General features: G+C 42.5%; 1 protein-coding gene across 2 annotated transcripts in view; it reads right to left on the minus strand.

Annotated features, from left to right (window-relative positions):
* Positions 1-3,747: 3,747 nt before the first annotated feature.
* LOC100978345 (putative beta-actin-like protein 3) overlaps positions 3,748-18,900 on the minus strand; it is a 46,547-nt gene continuing 31,394 nt past the window's right edge. For both annotated transcript variants that reach the window (XM_034954118.2, XM_055109340.1), the window contains 2 exons: positions 11,169-11,292; positions 3,748-9,662 (listed from right to left, as the gene is read on the minus strand). In XM_034954118.2, the coding sequence (XP_034810009.2) occupies positions 8,334-9,662; positions 11,169-11,292 (1,453 nt within the window). In that variant the 3' untranslated portion in view covers positions 3,748-8,333. The remainder of the gene's footprint in view (positions 9,663-11,168; positions 11,293-18,900) is intronic.

Here is an 18,900-nt window from a genome sequence, read left to right on the forward strand (position 1 = left end):
ATTCTACGTCTGGCCTGGGCCACAGAAGCACATGTCCCCTGGGTGGTAATACTAGCTGCTTTCTGGACTGGAACATAAACTCCTCAAGATGACCTGTTGTCTGCCTCTTGGCAACCAAGAAGCCTGCAGTGTCATATGACCCATGAGGCATGGACGGAAGGCCCAAAGGCAGCGCACACCCTGGTCCTGAGCCTGCTGCTCCTTTCCTCTATATGGCTCAATTTGTAGCACAGTTGTTGCACTGAGGCTTGTGCATGCCGGGCAAGGGCAAGCTGGCTCAAAGAGCAACCAGCTATCTTTGCACGGATGTGCCAGCAGCAGGTGGACCAGCCACCAACCTCACACGCTGCCAGTCAGGCTAAATCAGTTCTTCTACCATAAAGATAGGGCTACAGTGCCATCTGGTTTTCCTAAGGCCTCTGCTTCATCAGCCATTAGGTGGCACCCACTCAGGCTGTGGGAACCTGGCCATCCCTGCTTCCTTGAGTGGGTGAGCTGGTGGCTGCTCCATCTGCTCTAGGCACACCCTTGCAGAGGTGGCTGGTTGCTCTTTGAGCCAGCTTGGCCTTGCCTGGCATGCACAGACCCCAGCTACAGATACGCTGCTCCAAGTGAGCTTGTCCTGTCTAGGGCCAAATTCTAAGTCTGGCCAGGGATACAGAAGGCCAAGTCCCCTGGATGGTAATCCTGGCTGCTTTCTGCACATGAACATAAAGTCCTTCTCAAGATGGCCTGTGGTCCGCCTCTTGGCAACCAAGAAGCCCGCAGAGTCATACGACCCATGAGGCATGGACTGAAGGCCCAAAGGCAGCGCACACCCTGCTCCTGAGCCTGCTGCTCCTTTCCTCTATATGGCTCCATTTGTAGCACAGTAGTGGCACTGAGGCTTCCGCATGCCGGGCAAGGCTAACAGGGCTCAAAGAGCAATCAGCCACCTCTGCAAGGGTGTGCCAGAAGCTGGTGGAACAGCCACCAATCTCACTCACTACAGGACATGGAACATCAGTTCCTCTACCATAAAGGTAGGGCCACAGGGCCATCCGCTTTTCCTAAGGCCTCTGCTCCATTAGCCATCAGGTGGCAGCCACTTGGGCTGTGGGAACCTGGCCATCCACTTCCTTGACTGCGTGAGGTTGGTGGCTGGTCCACCTCCTCCAGGCGCACCCTTGCAGAGGTGGCTGGTTGCTCTTTGAGCCAGCTTGGCCTTGCCTGGCATGCATAGGCTCCAGCTACTGACATGCTGCTCTGAGTGAGCTTGTCCTGCCTTGACACAAATTCTAAGTCTGGCCAGGGCCACAGAAGGCTGAGTCCCCTGGATGGTAATCCTGGCTGCTTTCTGCACTTGAACATAAAGTCCCCCTCAAGACGGCCTGTGGTCTGCCTCTTGGTAACTAAGAAGCCCGCAGTGCTATACGACCCCTGAGGCATGGACTGGAGCCCCAAAGGCAGCGCACAACCTGCTCCTGAGCCTGCTGCTCCATTTGTAGCACAGTAGTTGCACTGAGGCTTGTGCATGCCGGGCAAGGCCAAGTTGGCTCAAAGAGCAACCAGCCACTTCTGCAAGGGTGTGCCAGGAGCAGCTGGACCAGCCACCAACCTCACTTGCTGCCGGACATGGTACATCCGTTCTTCTACCCTAATGGTAGGGCCAAGAGGCAGACCACAGGCCGTCTTGAGGAGGACTTTATGTTCAAGTGCAGAAAGCAGCCAGGATTGCCACCCAGGGGACTCGGCCTTCTGTGGTCTGCAGTGCCATACGAGCTCTGAGGCATGGACTGGTGACATCTGCATTATAGAAAAATTAACTTAAGATCCATTAAAGAGTTAAACATGCCATCTGAATTTCCTCAGGCCTCTGCTCCCTCAGCCCTCAGGTGGCAGCCACTCAGGCTGTTGTAACCTGGCCATCCCTGCTTCCTTCAGTGGGTGAGGTTGGTGGCTGGACCAACTGGTCCAGGCGCACCCTTGCAGAGGTGGCTGGTTGCTCCTTGAGCCAGTGTGGCCTTGCTGGCATGCGCAGGCCCCAGCTACTGACACGCTGCTCCGTGTGAGCTTGTCCTGCCTTGACACAAATTCTAAGTGTGGCCAGGGCCACAGAAGGCCGAGTCCCCTGGATGGTAATCCTGGCTGCTTTCTGCACTTAAACATAAAGTCCTCCTCAAGACGGCCTGTGGTCTGCCTCTAGGCAACCAAGAAGCCTGCAGTGCTATACAACCCCTGAGGCATGGACTGGAGCCCCAAAGACAGCACACACCCTGCTCCTGAGCCTGCCGCTCGTTTCCTCTCTGTGGCTCCATTTGTAGCACAGTTGTTGCACTGAGGCTTGTGCATGCCGGGCAAGGCCAAGCTGGCTCAAAGAGCAACCAGCCACCTCTGTAAGGGTCCACCTGGAGCAGGTGGACCAGCCACCAACCTCACCCACTCAAGGAAGTAGGGAATGTGTGTTTGTGCCATTCATTTCCCTACAAGTACATTTCCCCTGAGGGTGGTGGCCTACGTTTTCTTCTAGGTTTTTTGCTTTTAGGTCTAACGTTTAACTCTTTTATCCTTCTTAAGTTAATTTTTGTATAAAGTGTAAGTAAGTGGACCAGTTTCAGTTTTCTGCACATGGCTAGCCAGTTTTCCTAACACCATTTGTTAAATAGGGAATCCTTTCCCCAGTGCTTACTTTTGTCAGTTTTGTCAAAGATCTGATGGTTTTACACGTGTGGTGTCATTTCTGTGGCCTCTGTTCTGTTCCATTGGTCTATATACCTGGTTTGGTGGCAGTACCATGCTGTTTACATTACTGTGGACTTGTAGAATAGTTTGAAGTCAGGTACTGTGATGCCTCCAGCTTTGTTCTTTTTGCTTAGGATTGTCTTGGCCATGCAGACTCTTTTTTGGTTCCATATGAAATTTGAAGTAATTTTTCTAATTTTGTGTAGAAAGTCAGTGGTAGCTTGATGGGGATAGCACTGAATCTATAAATCACTTTGGGTGGTATGGCACTCAGGCACAGAAATGTTCTTGTGTTAAGCAATACCATTCAGGACATAGGCATGGGCAGAGACTTCATCACTACAACACCAAAAGCAATGGCAACAAAAGCCACAATTGACAAATGGGATCTAATTAAACTAAAGAGTGTCTGCAGAGCAAAAGAAACTATCATCAGAGTGAACAGGCAACCCACAGAATGGGAGAAAATTTTTGCAATCTATCCATCTGACAAAGGGCTAATATGCAGAATCTACAAAGAACTTAAACAAATTTACAAGAAAAAAAAAACCCATCAAAAAGTGGGCAAAGGATATGAACAGACACTTCCAAAAGAAGACATTTATGCAGCCAAAGAACAAGTGAAGCAAACCACATCATCACTGGTCATTAGAGAAATGGAAATCAAAACCACAATGAGATATAATCTCACGCCACTTAGAATGACCATCATTAAGACATCAGGAAACAACAGATGCTAGAGAGGACATGGAGAAATAGGAACGCTTTTACACTCTTGGTGGTAGTATAAATTAGTTCAACCATTGTGGAAGACAGTGTGACAATTCCTCAAGGATCTACAACCAGAAATACATTTCACCCAGCAATCCCATTACTGGGTATATACTGAAAAAATAATAAATCATTCTAATATAAAGACAAATGCACACGTATGTTTACTGCGGCACAGTTCACAACAGCAAACACTTGGAACCAACCCAAATGCCCATCAATGATGGACTGGATAATGTGGCATATATACACTATGGAATACTATGCAGCCATAAAAAAGGATGAGTTCATGTCCTTTGCAGGGACATGGATGAAGCTGGAAAGCATCATTCTCAGTAAACTATTGCAAAGACAAAAAACCAAATACCGCATGTTCTCACTCATAGGTGGGAATTGAACAATGAGAACACATGGACACAGGAAGGGGAACGTAACACACCAGGGACTGTTGTGGGGTGGGGGGAGGAGGGAGGGATAGGATTAGGAGATACACTTAATGCTAAATGACGAGTTAATGGGGGCAGCACACCAACATGGCCCATGTATACATATGGAACAAACCTGCACGTTGTGCACATGTATCCTAAAACTTAAAGTATAATAATAATAAAATTACAAAATTAAAAAAAGTTTTAAAAAATTTCCAACTGGTTTTTTTGTTTTTTGTTTTGTTTTGGTTTTTTTATTGTTTTTTGGGGTTTTTTCTTTTTCTTTTTTTTATTGTTTGTTTTTTTGTTTTGGTTTTTTTTTTTGGCAGCCACAGGAGTTTTAGCCAATTCAGATGCCTTGCTCCCCACAATTTGGAACATTCCTTTGGATTTGACCAAGTCAGGAAGAGATGGGAGAGAAGTGAAACAGCAACAATAAACCCCAAACATAAACAAAAAGAGTTAAGCAAAACAAACAAATGCACAATTCATATGATTGATTACTGAGTGTTCTAATGGTAAGGAGAAATTAAAAGCAGCTGGTAGGTCATCTTAAATTTTAGTCATTAAGGAAAAATTTTAAGACAAACTCTAATTCAGCTACTTACCTGGAAATAAGGCTCAGGCTGGTGATTGTTCTCTGCCATCTTAGATGCTGGAAAAAACTTACACTCACCTTGCCTGTCAGAAGCAAGCTGAAACTCAGGAAAGGAGTGCCTGCTCTCCTTTGTCATGGAAGCAGGAAAACTTGCCTTCCTTGTTGGAAATGAGCAAAACTTCAGAAAAGGAGTTGTACAGCAAAATCAACCTTACATCTCAACCAAATTTTGGGAGATCAGGGACTCTCTGCAGGGGAGAAGCTCCACAACCTCAGCAAATTATCCTATTGGTTTGGGCAATAAAAATAGCCCAGGTTGGTATCAAGCAATAATGAGATTTATCAAAGGTCAGTACCACCTTTGTAATGTCCTTCTCTTTTTTTATCTTTATTGGTATAGTCTGTTCTGTCAGAAACTAGGAGTGCAACACCTGCTTTTTTCAGTTTTGCATTTGCTTGAAATATCTCTCCATTCCTTTATTTTGAGCCTATGTATGGCACTGCACGTGAGATGGGTTTCTTGAAGACGGCATACTCCAGTGGGTCTTGGTTCTTTATCCAGCTTGCCCCCTGTGTCTTTCAATGGGAGCATTTAGCCCATTTACATTTAAGCTTAGCAATGGTATGTGTGGATTTGATCCTGTCATCATGCTGTCAGCTGGTTATTTTGCAGACTTACGTATGTGGTTCGTTTTTAGCATCACTGGTCTGTGTACTTCAGAGCGTTTTTGTAGTGGCAGGTGATGATCTTTTCTTTCCATATTTAGCACTTCCTTCAGGAGCTCTCGTAAGGTATATCTGGTGATACCGAATTCTCTCAGCATTTGCTTGACTGAAAAGGATCTTATTTCTCCTTCACTTATGATGCTTAATTTTGCTGGACATGAAATTCTGGGCTGAAATTTCTTTTCTTCAAGGGCAGTTGATGTGGGTTGGGGTGTGTGCTGCACTCCCGTGTGCTGTCAGGGCAAGTACAGCAAAACCCAGCTGTGTAAACACACACAGCAAAGTGATGTAAGAAGTTTCCATATAAAGGGCTGCAGTATGGAGAGGTAATGTGCAGGCTGGTTTGTGGCTGTAGGGGCCACCTTGCTGCAGCTCTCCACTGATATGGTACAGTCAACTAGCACAGAAGCTATAGTGTGGGCATCTAAGAGTGCCCTGTAAGCATGTGTGGTGAGGCTAGGGCCAGGGGAGAGGCAAGCAGACTAAGGAGTGCTGCAATCAGACCAGCCCCATCTCATGTGCAAGACTGCCCAGCCTCCAGAGATCAGGTCTCAGAGGAGAACTCTCTCAAAAGTGAACCCCCAGCACAGCACAGCTGCTCTACACAAACGTGGCTAGACTTCTTTTATTAAGCAAGTCCCCTTTTTTAAAACAGGAACTCTTGGACCTGATCTCTGCTGGGCAATCTTGCACATGAGATGTGGCTGGTATGACCTCAGCATTCCTAAAGTGCTGGGATAAAGTGTCTCACAAGGGCAAGTAGACCCTAGAGAGATAGCTGTTCCAGCCCTCTGGGCTCCACATCACCTGACTTGCTGCTCCAACACTTCGCTTGTCTCCTGGGTGCTCCATCCCAGAGACATGTGAGTTAGCAATCACTTAGTGTAATCGGCCCAGGATGGAGGGTCTGTGCTGTGGGCCCAAGCCAGGGTTCCCTGTCTGGTGATGAGTAGTGGAGGGTGTGTGGTACCGATGGGAGATGGACTGGCTTGTTCTTTGGGTCAACTGCAGCTTATTGGAGGTGTTGATATGGCACTTAGGGTCTTTGCTCCCTTGATATATCTTCTGAGGGTAGCAAGGGCAATTCTACTGCAGAGGCAGTGGCAGAAAGGATTTCATTTGCTCCTGGAAGCTCTGTCCAAAAAACTGCCGAGTTGCTACTGGCTTGATAGCTCCGGGGGTGGGCTGGCTAGAGACCCAGGCCAGGAGGACCTGCCCATCAAGTAGAGTCCGGTCAATTTTCTGTAAGGCTGCTGTGGTATGCTGGGGGTCCCTCCAGTCCCTAATTGCCTCATATTTTCCAGGGAAGATGATAGCCTGCCCCTTCCTCTGGGAGCTCTGTACCACTGAGGTACGAACCTGTTGCCAATCTGAACACACCTATAAGATGTGGCTGGAGGCAAGTTGAGGAGTCTTACCTAGTCAGGAGGAACAAGCACAGGGACTTGCTTTAAAAAAAAAGTCTGGCCACGTTTTTATAGAGCAGCTGTGCTGTGCTGGGGGTTCACTTCAGCCCCTGGTCACCTCAGACACTCTGAAGCCCTAAGGCTGAAATGGCTGGGTCGCCCAAAAAGCAAAGATGACAATCTGGTCCTCCCCCTGGCAGCCCTGACTCAGGGAAGCCTGAGACCTCTGTCAGCCAGACAGCAGTCAAGGTAGCCAGAGACCCTGGTTGAAAGACTTCACCCACTGACTAGAAATGTGATCAGGGACTGACGTAAACAAGAGTCTGGCCACGTTTTTGTAGTGTGGCTGTGCTGTGCTGAGGTACCTCTTCCACCCCTTGTCAGCTTGGGCTCTCCAAAGCCCGCAGGCCAGAAAGGCTAGTCGCCAAAACAGCAAAGGTGGGGGCCTGTCCCTCTCTCCGGGAGCTCTGTCCCAGGAACATTTCACGTTTCCATTGGCCAAGGAATGCTGGTGGGGGTAGCTGGAGGCCCCAGTTGGGAGGCCCTGTCCAGTGAGGTGGAACAGGATGAGGGGCCTGCTTACAGAAGCAGTCTGGCCATGATTTGGTAAAGCAGCTATGCTGTGCTGTGGGATCTCTTCTGTCCCTCGTCAGTTTGTATTCTCCAAAGCCCGCAGGCTGGAATGACTAAGTTGCCTGAACGGGAAAGATGGCGGCCTGCCCCGTCTTTTCTCTCAGAGTTTTATCTTGTTTCATGGAGCTTAATTTTTAGCCTGTTGATTTTACTGTCTTCATTAGACTTGTTGAGAAGGAATCTGTTATATTTTAGGTGAGATAAATGAGAATTCATTGCCTTCTGTAAATAAAGCTGTTCATGTCTTGTTCTCTGGAAAGAAGTCTCTTTCAGCTATCTGACTTTGGTCACAATCATGTAGAGCAGTAGCCAGTCTACAATGACGTAATTGAATTTCCATTTCCAGTGTTTCCTCGTTGTGTCTTACACTGTCCAGTTCAGAACTGAGCATTTTATTCTCAGTTGTCAACATGCTAAGCTGTCCACTGTACTGAAATACTGTGCTTCCTCATTCAATTTTTTTTAAGGTGTGCACTTTTATCCAACTCTCCTCAAGTCAGAGTACAGGTAAGCCCTGGCTGCCTCCAGCCACTCTCAGGGAGACGAAAAGCCTTCATATACCCCAAGTTGAGGTACAAAAAAGGGGGGCCATGAAGGCTGATCATTCAAAATAAAACAAGTTAAAAAGTATTAAGGCAAAGATTCAAAAAATTTTACATTACGTAATCTGCACGAAAGCAATACTATCACCTCCCCTGTGTGAACTATGGAGAGGACTGGGCCATTCTCCTTAGAGAGAAGTGGGGTGGCTTTTAGCAGGGCAAGGGGCTTCCTGAAACAATGCATCTCACAATATTTGGAATGACTATTGAAAAGAAGAACAATGTACAATCAAATTCCTTGGCCACATTGTAGAACTTTGGGGGAAGCTCGCTCCAACCGACTGCTATCACCTTCGCCGTTCTGGTTTTCAAATCCTGAGTCAAGCCAATAAAAAACAAAACAAAAAATGAAACAAGAAAACAAATAAAGCCATGCCAATCTCATGTTGTTTTCTGAGAAGTTTGGTTTTGTCAAGAAAGGGTGTAACGCAACTAAGTCAGAGTCCACCTAGAAGCATTTGCGGTGGACAATGGAGGGGCCTGACTCATCATACTCCTGCTTGCTGATCCACATCTGCTGGAAGGTGGACAGCGAGGCCAGGATGGAGCCACCGACCCACACGGAGTACTTGCGCTTGGGAGGAGCAACAATCTTGATCTTCATCGTGCTAGGCGCCAGGGCAGTGATCTCCTTCTGCATCCTGTGGGCAATGCCAGGGTACATGGTGGTGCCACCAGACAGCACTGTGTTGGTGTACAGGTCTTTGCAGATGTCCACATCAGACTTCACTATGGAGTTGAAGGTAGTTTCGTGGATGCCACAGGATTCCATGCACAGGAAGCAAGCCTGGAAGAGCGCCTCGGGGCAGTGGAACCTCTCGTTGCCGATGGTGATGACCTGACCATCGGGCAGCTCGTAGCTCTTCTCTACGGAGGAGCTGGAGGCTGCCATGGCCATCTCCTGCTCGAAGTCCAGGGCAACATAGCACAGCTTCTCTTTGATGTCACGCACAATTTCCTGCTCGGCCGTGGTGGTGAACCTATAGCCACGCTCGGTGAGGATCTTCATGAGGTAGTCAGTCAGTTCCCGCCCAGCCAGGTCTAGGCGCAGGGTGGCATGGGGGAGGGCATTCCCCTCATAGATGGGCACAGTGTGGGTGACCCCGTCACCAGAGTCCATCACGATGCCAGTAGTACGGCCAGAGGTGTACAGGGACAGCACAGCCTGGATGGCCACGTTCATGGCTGGGGTGTTGAAGGTCTCAAACATGATCTGGGTCATCTTCTCGTGGTTGGCCTTGGGGTTCAGGGGGGCCTCAGTCAGCAGGATGGGGTGCTCCTCAGGAGCCACACGCAGCTCATTGTAGAAGGTGTGGTGCCAGATCTTCTCCATGTTGTCCCAGTTGGTGATGATGCCATGCTCCATGGGGTACTTCAGGGTCAGCATGCTTCTCTTGCTCTGGGCCTCTTTGCCCACATAGGACTCCTTCTGATGCATGCCCTCCATCATGCCCTGGTGCCTGGGGCACCCCACGATGGAAGGGAAGACAGCCCGGGGGGCATCATCACCCGCAAAGCCGGCCTTGCAAATGCCAGAGCCATTGTCAATGACGAGCACGGCGGTATCATCATCCACGGTGAGCTCATTCAATTGTAGAGCCTTTAAAAGATTATCATTCTTTTTTTCCACACTTTCAATTTCCTCCAAATATTTCTTTTCTCTTAGCTGGCTCTGATGTTTCATTATGTCTAGCTCCAGTCTTAGCATGGCAATTTCTTCCTGCAACGTACTATTTTCATGCAAGAGGTCTTTTTCTTTCTTATAACTAAGAAAAAGCTAAGTAAACAAAGGGAACTTTTAGTTAGCACTCAATAGATTGACATATCATGATTTCTTCTGAAATAAAAAAATAACGTGTATTTGTATAATGAAAGAATCCACATAGTGGATATTTTAACTGGAAAAAAATTGGACAAAACTTCAAACCTAATAGAGTGTAAATTCCTCTAGTGACTTATTTTTCATAGTCTTTAAATAAAGATTTAAACTTTTAGGAATTCAGGAGAAGATTCCTAAAAGTTTAAATCTTTATTTAAAGACTATGAAAAATAAATCACTAGAGGATTTTTAAGAATCTCAGAATTAAAAAAGACTTTCTGTGAGTTACAAAAAACCCAGAGGCATAAAATATAAGATTAATAATTTGACAATATTTTTAAGATTAGGTTTACACTCTGATATCTAACCTATCAACCACACCATCCTAAGAGCCTTAGTAGTGCATATATTTGGACAGAAGCAATTTCTCAAAGTTCTTTAAGTTTCTTTTACTGAAGAACGTTTTACTGATATTCTACATTTCTAATATTTCTATACTCAGTTATAAGAATTACATTTATTTATAACTGTCAAATCTAAGCACTGTACCCTTCCATACTGTACACATCTGTATCTAGGCATTGCACTTCTACATACAATACTGAACTCATTTAAGATCGCGATTCTTAAAAGGAGAGGTCAAAAAATATACACAGATGCAGGATTTTCCCCAGGTCTGCTGATGCTACTTCTAGTGATCCTCCGCAAAACCACAGTTACTTCTGTGGTGTAAATATATAAATACAAAAGAAGCCTTTTGTTTCAAAATATGAATGGTAAATAAGATACAACTTATAGAGATTTTCTTAGAAATCATGAGATTATTTCCCATTGTGATAACTTATTTCCTCTTTATAATATTTGAAACAGTAGTAACTGTGAAATACGGGAAATATACTGAACTATTTCTCTAGGAACAAAATACTTACCAATAAACGATCACTAAATGTGTATCATGGCATGTCATTGTTTTCTAACCTCTTTACATTGAAATGAGAAACTACTTGGAGCAAACTGTTCCTCTCCACAAAAGTAAGGATAATGACATCCACAATGTGGCCTCTGACCCAGCTATACATTTCCTACTTTCCTATCAGTGAAAACAATCAATTGACTTCTCTATTAACATTTTTTTTAAAAACTAATGTCCAAAAACAAGAAAATCTGTTTTCAGTAGCAAAACTTTTTATACGGAAAGATCATCAATTCTTATGAAAAGTATCAAATGTTTCTCCTCTGGACTGAGGCCATTGTGAAGGTCACTACTTGACTGTTGCAGGCAAATGGAGGTGAATTAAGAACATGGCTTTATCCTATATGTACATATATAGATACATGACAAAGGATATATAGAATATATACACACATATATATGACTTAAAAATCCTTTATATTTCCGAAATATCTAGTTTTCTAAAAATATACACACATATAAAAACATTTGAAAATAACTAAAGAAAATACCTCAGAATTCATTTTCTTTTCAGCCACTTCTATCTGCTTTTCTTCATGAATCAGAATCTCATCTTGTAATATTCCAGTGTTCTGTTCTTCAGAAAGTTGCTTCTGAGTATCATTTTGTTCGTCACTAGAAGAAATTTTAATTTTCATGAAATACTGGAAGTGTCCCTAAAATGATCTACAGGGCAAGATGGCGCCATCAGATGTCATTCACACAATGTATATCTGCACATTATTCCAAGCAAGGCAAAGGGGTCTCACATCTGTTAACCAGGTGTCCCCAACCATGCTGGCACCAGGGACTGGTTTTGTGGAAGATAATTTTTCCAGGAACCTGAGGTGGGGGACGGTTCCAGGATTCAAGAACATTACATTCATTGTGCACTTTATTTCTATTATTATTAATATATAATGAAATAATTATATAACTCACCAAAATGTAGAATCAGTGGGAGCCCTGAGCTTGTTTTCCTGCAACTAGATGGTCCTATCTGGGGGTGATGGGAGATGGTGACAGATCATAAGGAATTCAATTCTTATAAGGAGTGAACAACCTATATCCCCCTGCATGAGCAACTTACAGCAGGGTTCAGGTCACACTCTTAGGACAATCTAATGCCACCACTGATCTGACAGGAGGAGGAGCTCGGGTGGTAATGTGAGTGACAGAGAGTGGCTGTAAACAGATGAAGCTTCACTTACTTACCAGCCTCTAACCTCCTGCTGTGTGGCCCAGGTCCTAACAGGCCAGGGACTGCTACTGGTCCGTGGCCTGTAACCCATACTTTTATGTTTATTTTTTGGAAACACTTTCCACTTATATTCTTGATTCCTATGTATTTTATAAACAACTTAGAAATTCCTTTTAGAACAACACAGGGTCTAATATTATGTTTTTAACATAGGACTTTGAATTAATTTTATCGGTGTATGAGAGAGATGTGAAATAAACTAATCGTTAAGCACCTTCCATTTTACTTTTATTTCATGCATATTAAGAATAAAACTGGGAAGTCCTAGGCAGAGCAATTGGGCAAGAGGAATAAAGGGCATCCAGATTAGAAAAGAGGAAGTCAAACTATCTCTTAACCAATGATATGATCTTATACCTAGAAAACCCTAAAGACTCCTACAAAACACTCCTAGATTTGATATATGAATTCAGTAAAGTCTCACAGGTTACAAAATAAATGAATACCAATCAGTAGCACCACTATACACCAACTACGACCAAGCTGAGAGTTCATATCAACAATCCAATCCCTTTTACAGTGGCTGCAAAACACTGTGAAATACCTAAGAATATACTTAATGAAAAAAGTGAGTGATCTATATAAAGATAACTGGAAAACACCACTGAAAAAAATAGATGACACAAACAAATGAAAATACATCCTATGTTCATGGACTGAAAGAACTGATATAGTGAAAATGACAATAGTGCCCAAAGCAGTCTACACATTCGATACAATTCCTACCAAAGTACCAATGTCATTCTTCACAGAATTATTTTAAAATGCTGACATTCATGTAGGACCACAAAAGAGCCTGAACAGCAACAGACATACCAAGCAAAAGGAACAAATATGTTGGCATCACATTACCTGACTTCAAATGATACTCTAAGGCCACAGTAACAGAAACAGCGTGGTACTCGTATAAAAACAGATACATAGATCAACGGAACAGAACAGACAACTCAGAAATAAAGCCACTACAACCAAGTGATCTCTGAGCAAGGATACAAAAACATACACTGGAGAAAGTACAGGTTATTCAATAAATGGTGCTGGGGAAAAAAGATAGCCACATGTGGAAGAATGAAACTGGATCTCTATCTCTCACCATATACAAAAATTAATTCAAGATGGATGAAAGGCCTAAACCTAAGACCTGAAAACATTGGCCTAGGCAAAGAATTTATGAGGAAGACCCTAAAAGCAAATCCAACAAAAATGAAAATAAATAAATAAGACCTAATTAAACTAAAAAGCTTCAGCACAGCAAAAGAAATAATCATCAGAGTAAAACAACAACCTATACAATGGGAAAAATTTGAAAATTATGACGCTAACAAAGGACTAATATCTATAACCTACAAGAAATTCAAACAAATCAACAGGAAAAACACAAATAATTCCATTAGAAAGTGGCCAAATTACATGAATAGACATTTCTCAAAGGAAGATGTACAAACGGTAAACAAGCATATAAAAACACACTAAATATCTCTAATCATCAGGGAAATGTACAATAAAACCACAGTGAGATATCACCTCACTGCAGCCAGAATGGCCACTATTAGAAATCAAAAAACAACACATGTTGGCGTGGATGCGGTGAAAAGACAACAGTGATACACTGCTGGTGGGAATGCAAATTCATACAAATCTATGGAAAACAGTATGGAGAGTTCTCGAAGAACTAAAAGTAGATCCTACCATTTTATCCAGCATTCTCATTTCCAGATATCTACACAAAATAAAAGAAATCGTACTCTCAAAAAGACACCCGCACACGTATGTTTACTGCAGCACAATTCACAATATGCAAAGATATGGAATCAACCAGTGTCCATCAACTGATGAGTGGAATAAAAAAACTGGATGTATATACATATATATATCTCACATCACATATATGTATCATATATATGTATGTGTGTATATACACTCACACATATACATACGTCCATACCTGACACTGGGTAATTCATACACATACATACCTGAGACTGGGTAATTCATAAAGGAAAGAGGATTAATTGATTCACAGTTACGCATGGCTGGGGAGGCCTCAGGAAACTTAACAACCATGGTAGAAGGGGAAGGGGAAGCAGGCACCTTCTTCATAAGGCGGCAGGAGAGAAAGAAGAGAGAAGTGAAGCGCAAAGAGCCCCTTATGAAACCGTCAGTTCTTGTGAGGATTCACTCACTATCACAAGAACAGCATGGAGGAAACCGACCCCATGACCCAATCACCTCCCAGCTGGTCTTTCCTCAACACCTGGGAATTACAATTTGGCATGAGATTTGCATAGAAACACAAAGCCAAACTATTGTTGGGGGGGATATCCTTATTTTTAAAATATCTAAATGTCATTATTTACAATTCAAAGTAGCAATTTTTATTAGTTATGATTTTGTTTGAAAATAAAATGATCTGGTAAATTTTCTTCACTTTTAACCTATTCAGTCAAAATATAGAAAAAGCTAGATTTGCCAGCAGAAAATTGTAACAACTTTTTAATGAGATAAAAATGTATAACAATATCACTATTATTGTACAGAGAAAAAAGTGAACATGAAAAGGAATTTAAAAAGACAGAATATGACTATCATATACATACATGAACTGACAAAGAGACTAAAATCTCCTACTGGAGATTATAGCAAAAGCTTCTAAAAATACCAAAAACAAAAGCAAAACAATTATTTTTAAGAAATAAATTATACAGAGAACTCTTCTGGTTAAGACAATGTATGAAAAAAAAAATCTTCGTGAGAGCTATTATTAACCAAGTCATCATAACCAAAACTTTAAATCCACAATTCTGGAATATTAAAAAGTTTCATTTTGAACATATCTAATGGAAGGCAACTTTTGAACAGAAAATTTCTAGTTAAAGTTGACTGAAACTTAGGAAAGAATTGACGTAGCCATGGTAACAAGACGCCACCCAGAGCCAGTTCAAAATCTAGTCAATCGATCAATGACCACTGGCCTTGCTCACCAACCAATATCAATGTTAGCAGCTTGCTTCTGAAAGACAGCCAAGCAGCAACAGCTGCTCCATCAGAATAGACAGTGCCTGACAAATACAGTTACTATAGGAAGCAAAAAATTCCAACTCTCTCTTTTTATGTCAAATACCAAAGGTCCACAATCCCTTGGAAAGAATTTGTGAGTCCATTACATTTACCACCCTAATATTTTTTTAAATAAAATACTAGTGGCCAGACGTGGTGGCTTATGCCTGTAATCCACCCAGCACTTTGTGAGGCCAAGGCAGGTGGATTGCCTGAGGTCATGAGTTCGAGACTAGCCTGACAAACAGGATGAAACCCATCTCTACTAAAAACACGAAAATTAGCTGGGCGTCATGGCATGCACCTGTAATACCATCTCCTCAGGTGGCTGAGGCAGGATGATCGCTTGAACCCAGGAGGCGGAGGTTGCAGTGAGATGAGGACATGCCACTGCACTGCAGCTTGGGTGACAGAGCAAGACTCTGTCTCTAAATACATAAAATACCAGTAAAGTTTGCAATTCCTCTGACTCATTTTACCATAATTGCAATTATCATGATTACCAGTAAAAGAATAGTGAATAAGCACAATATTGGACTTTTCTCCCTAAGTGAAAAAATATTAATATAAAGAACGTAGCCAATTATAAAAAGCCAAAAGAAGTTTAAAAATACATATAATTACCAGGCAAAATTGTTAAAATGCACCTTATCGAACATTTTTTAAGTGAGAATCAATCAAACAATATACCCAGGATAAACTCCATTCATTCATTTAATACCTATTTATTAGGTAGCTACGTCTGATAGGCTAGGCCATTTTCTAGGAAGTGAGGATATGGTAATGAACAATAAAACCCCTATTCATGAGAGTGAGATAAACACACAATAACAACAGACCGATAAGGCAAAATATACAGTACGTTAGAGGAGAAAAACTAAAGCAGGAAAATGAAATGTTCATGTCTTTGATGGGAAGAGTAGTGGGAAAGTTAGGATGGCCAGAAAAGTCCCTGCTGAGAAAGAGATTTTTCATTAATACAAAGAAACTTTTATTTGTACATCAAAGACTCTAAAAAATGATGATGTTAACAGAGTTGATGTCAAGACACAAATAGGTTTGAAGTTAAGAGATGATAAATCACTTTGTTTCGTTGAACCTTCCCTCAATTACGTTAGAGAGCATCCCTGGTATGCTCCCAATTGAATCTCAAGCCTGACGCATCCTGGTGATACAATCCTAATTCCTTTCTGTTAGTAATCATTCTCTTTTTTTTTTGTTTTCTTCATTTTCTCTGGACTAGGAATTGTGCTGGTACATGGTTCTTCCTCAAAAAGTGGTAATTCCTTAATGTGTTTCTTTTTACCCTTTTTCTTCTTCTTGGAAAGGGGATTTTAAGTAAAGAACTGAAGTAATGGAAAGAGTAAGCTAGAAGAATATCGGGGGAAAAAGCATCCCAGACACATGGAACTGATAAGTGCAGAGGTGTGCGTGGAATCTTTAAGCAGTAGGGATAGGTAAGGAATAGCAACAAGTTCAGTGTGGCTGAAACAGAGCAAAAGAGATAAGAAACAGAAGTTTAAGCAGGAGAGGTAACATGCCAGATGGTTTACTGCCTTTCAGTTATTAGGAGGAACTCTGGCACATACTCAGAGTGAAATGGGAGGCAATCAGAAGGGCTGGGGCAGAGTAATGACACAATTTGGCTTATGTTTTAAATACATCCACTGAGTTAAGAATTGACAAAAGGGGAAGTTTTTAAAAACCAGGACTATCAATTCCAAGTCTATGACACTCATCTAAACTACAGATGACGGTGGCTCAGATGTACAAGATAGACTGGCTTCTGGATATATTCTTCAGGTAGACCTGACAAGATTTACTGAGAGATTAGATGTGAAGTGTCAAGACAGAGAGAAAGATGAGTCAAGAATGACACTGAGGTTTTTGGCAGAGCAACTGGAAGAGCTGCCGTTAACCAAAGTAGGAAAGACCACATGAGGTGTAGATTTCAGGAAGGACATCAGTAGCCCAATTTTTGATCTGACAAGTGTGTGATACCCAACAGCTAATCAAATAGAGGTGTCAAGTAGGGGAGCTAATATAGAGATCTGAAATTAAGGAGAGATCTGAGCTGGAGACATACATTTGGAAATCACTAGCATATACACAGTAGAAAAAGTCATGAGGGGCCAGGCACAGTGGCTCACGCCTGTAATCCCAACACGTCGTGAGGCCAAGGCAGGCAGATTACCTGATGTCAGGAGTTTGAGACCAGCCTGGCCAACATGGGGAAACCCTGTCTCTACTAAAAATACAAAAATTAGCCAGGCACGGTTTCACACACCTGTAATCCCAGCTACTAAGGAGGCTGAGGCAGGAGAAGCGCTGGAACCCATGAGGCAGAGGTTGCAATGAGCCAAGATCATGCCACTGAACTCCAGCCTGGGTGACAAACTGAGAATCCGTCTTAAAAAAAAAAAAAAAAAAGTTATGAGAAAGAAGATTGAGGACTGAGCCATGACAAACAACAATGTCCAAAAGAAGAAAGATTAGGAGCAGCAAGCAAAACAGACCATGATGAATGGACTAGAAAGGCAGGAGGAAAAGCCTGAGGGAGTGAGGTCCTGAAAGCCAAGTGAAGACGCTGTTAGGCAGGAGATGCCCTCCATTGGCTGAAATATTGCTGACAGATTAAATGAGGTGTAAAGAAAAATGCCTAGATTTATTACAGAAAAGAATTAGTGATAATCTTTTAACACCCCACTGTCAACATTAGACAAATCAACAAGACAGAAAGTTAACAAGGATACCCAGGAATTGAACTCAGCTCTGCACCAAGCAGACCTAATAGACATCTACAGAACTCTCCACCCCAAATCAACAGAATATACATTTTTTTCAGCACCACACCGCACCTATTCCAAAATTGACCACACAGTTGGAAGTAAAGCTCTCCTCAGCAAATGTAAAAGAACAGATATTATAACAAACTGTCTCTCAGACCACAGTACAATCAAACTAGAACTCAGGATTAAGAAACTAACTCAAAACCGCTCAACTACATGGAAACTGAACAACCTGCTCCTGAATGACTACTGGGTACATAATAAAATGAAGGCAGAAATAAAGATGTTCTTTGAAACCAAAGAGAACAAAGACACAACATACCAGAGGGTGTGTAGAGGGAAATTTATAGCACTAAATGCCCACATTTATTGCTATAAATGTGGGCATTTATAGCACTAAAGCAGTGTGTTGAAGGAAATTTATAGCACTAAATGCCCACAAGAGAAAGCAGGAAAGATCCAAAATTCACACCTTAACATCACAATTAAAAGAACTAGAAAAGGAAGAGCAAACACATTCAAAAGCTAGCAGAAGGCAAGAAATAACTAAAATCAGAACAGAACTGAAGGAAATAGAGACACAAAAAGCCCTTCAAAAAATTAATGAATCCAGGATCTGGTTTTTTGAAAGGATCAACAAAATTGATAGACCGCTAGCAAGACTAATAAAGAAGAAAAGAGAGAAGAATCAAATGGATGCAATAGAAAATGATAAAGGGGATATCACCACCAATCCCACAGAAATACAATCTACCATCAGAGAATACTACAAACACCTCTATGCAAATAAACTAAAAAATCTAGAAGAAATGGATAAATTCCTCGACACATACACCCTCCCAAGACTAAACCAGGAAGAAGTTGAATCTCTGAACAGACCAATAACAGGCTCTGAAATTGTGGCAATAATCAATAGCTTACCAACCAAAAAGAGTCCAGGACCAGATGGATTCACAGCTGAATTCTACCAGAGGTACAAGGAGGAACTGGTATCATTCCTTCTGAAACTATTCCAATCAATAGAAAAAGAGGGAATCCTCCCTAACCCATTTTATGAGGCCAGCATCATCCTGATAGTAAAGCCAGGCAGAGACACAACCAAAAAAGAGAATTTTAGACCAATATCCTTGATGAACA

This window comes from Pan paniscus, chromosome 13, assembly GCF_029289425.2.
Source record: "Pan paniscus chromosome 13, NHGRI_mPanPan1-v2.0_pri, whole genome shotgun sequence".
NCBI lineage: Eukaryota > Metazoa > Chordata > Mammalia > Primates > Hominidae > Pan > Pan paniscus.